General features: G+C 58.2%; 2 protein-coding genes across 2 annotated transcripts; one reads left to right on the top strand and one right to left on the bottom strand.

Annotated features, from left to right (window-relative positions):
• Positions 1–287: 287 nt before the first annotated feature.
• On the top strand, positions 288–611 carry ETH_00037605 (uncharacterized protein; the record flags this gene model as incomplete). Its single annotated transcript, XM_013379927.1, has 1 exon — positions 288–611. The coding sequence occupies one exon, from the start codon at positions 288–290 to the stop codon at positions 609–611; it is 324 nt and encodes a 107-aa protein (XP_013235381.1).
• Positions 612–659: 48 nt separating this feature from the next.
• On the bottom strand, positions 660–1,501 carry ETH_00037600 (actin, putative; the record flags this gene model as incomplete). The annotated part of the gene is made up of 3 exons (XM_013379926.1): positions 660–697; positions 777–1,027; positions 1,269–1,501. 3 exons carry the CDS (start codon positions 1,499–1,501, stop codon positions 660–662), a joined length of 522 nt encoding a protein of 173 aa, XP_013235380.1.
• Between the last annotated feature and the right edge of the window lie 120 nt (positions 1,502–1,621).

Raw genomic sequence — 1,621 nt, 5'->3', positions numbered from 1 at the left:
CCCGGGCGGGGCCGCCCCGCCCAGCCAGTCGGACTGGGTGTACACCTGCAGCAGCAGCAGCAGCAGATACAGCAGCAGCAGCAGCTGCATTAGCAGCAGCAGCAGCAGCAAAGGCGGCAGCACAGCTAACGGGGCCGCCGAGCAATGCTGCCGCACACCCTCAATCCTGCAATGAAGGCTGTGCTTCCCTGTTCCCTCAGCAGCAGCAGCAGCAGAAACAGCAGCAGCAGCAGCAAACCTGCAGTCCGTGCAGCGTTGCATGCATCGACCCCCCACACCACTGGCGAATGCTTGGAGGACTTGGAGGCAGCCCCAGAGATGCGGTGGCAGCAAGAGGCTTCAAGTCTGGCTCCTGCTGCAGCGCAGTGCTGCAGCAGCAGGAGCAGCAGCAGGAGCAGCAGCACAGCATCAGCAGCAGCAAAATTAATAGAAGCAGCAGCCAGCCCAGCCCTGCAGTGGCTGCAGCAGCAACAGAGGCAGCAGCTGGAAGAGCCGCGCGACCGCCAACCCCGCAGCAGCACCAGCGGGAACAGCAGCAGCAACCTAACCAGCAACAGCAGCAGCAGCAGCAGCAGCAGCTGACAACAACTCTTTGGAAAACCTTGTGCTGAAACCCCTCAAAGAGGCCATGCCTCCGCACAGCAAAATGTTTTGAATAGCTACACGCCGAGCTTCAGAAGGGCAGCTGCGCAGCGAGCTGTACGTACACCCAGCAGCAGCAGCAGCAGCAGCAGCAGCAGCAGCAGCGGCAGCAGCGGATGCAGCAGCTGCAGCACCAGCTGCAGCGGTAAGGTCTTCAGCGCTGCCAGAAGCAGCAGAAGCAGCAACACAAGTGTGCGCGGAACTCTTTGCTGTCAGTAGCCAATCAAGGCTACACCCGGGCTGCTTCTCCACAGCAGCAGCAGCAGCAGCAGCAACAGCAGCAGCAGATCCATACCTAATGACCAGTTCGACAAGGCTCTCTCCCACGTCTGCTGCCATCTCACTAGGAGGAACAGATCTAAATAGAAACTCCGTGCACTGCCACCTGCAGCAGCAGCAGCAACAGCAGCGTAAAAAGCAGCAGCAGCAGCATACAAAACAGCAGCAGCAGCGGCTGCTAGTAGAGCAGCAAAATAACAGAGAATGCGGCAGCCAACGAGCAGCAGGTGACCAGAGGAGACCTCCCTTCCAGACGCTAACAGCAGCAGCAGCAGCAGTAGCAGCAACAACAACAGCGGAAACAGCAGCAGCAGCAGCAACAGCAGCAGCAGCAGCAAAATGCTCACCTGAGCGTTGCGGGTACAGTAATTTTTGTGCCATCTTTCGCTATATAATCTAGCGATTCAGCCGACTCGAAAGTTAGCTGTTTCTTCTTTTGCTGCTGCTGCTTCTCCTTCTGCTTCTCCTGCTGCTGCTCCTGCTGCTGCTGCTTCTCCTCCTGCTGCTGCTGAGAGTCTCTGAGGTCGAATCGGACATACAGGACTTTTACTGCCATGTCCTCCAGGTCTTCAAGACTCATGTTCGTCAGCTGCAGCAACAGCAGCAGCAGCAGCAGCAAGCAGCAGCAGTAGCAAGCAGCAGCAGCAGCAAGCAGCAGCAAGCAGCAGCAAGCAGCAGCAGCAGCAGCAGCAGCAGCAAG

Source organism: Eimeria tenella, genomic scaffold (assembly GCF_000499545.2).
Source record: "Eimeria tenella Houghton genomic scaffold, Eth_scaff4175, whole genome shotgun sequence".
NCBI lineage: Eukaryota > Apicomplexa > Conoidasida > Eucoccidiorida > Eimeriidae > Eimeria > Eimeria tenella.
Note: the sequence above shows the minus strand (reverse complement) of the source record. Positions and strands in the feature narration are given on the sequence as shown.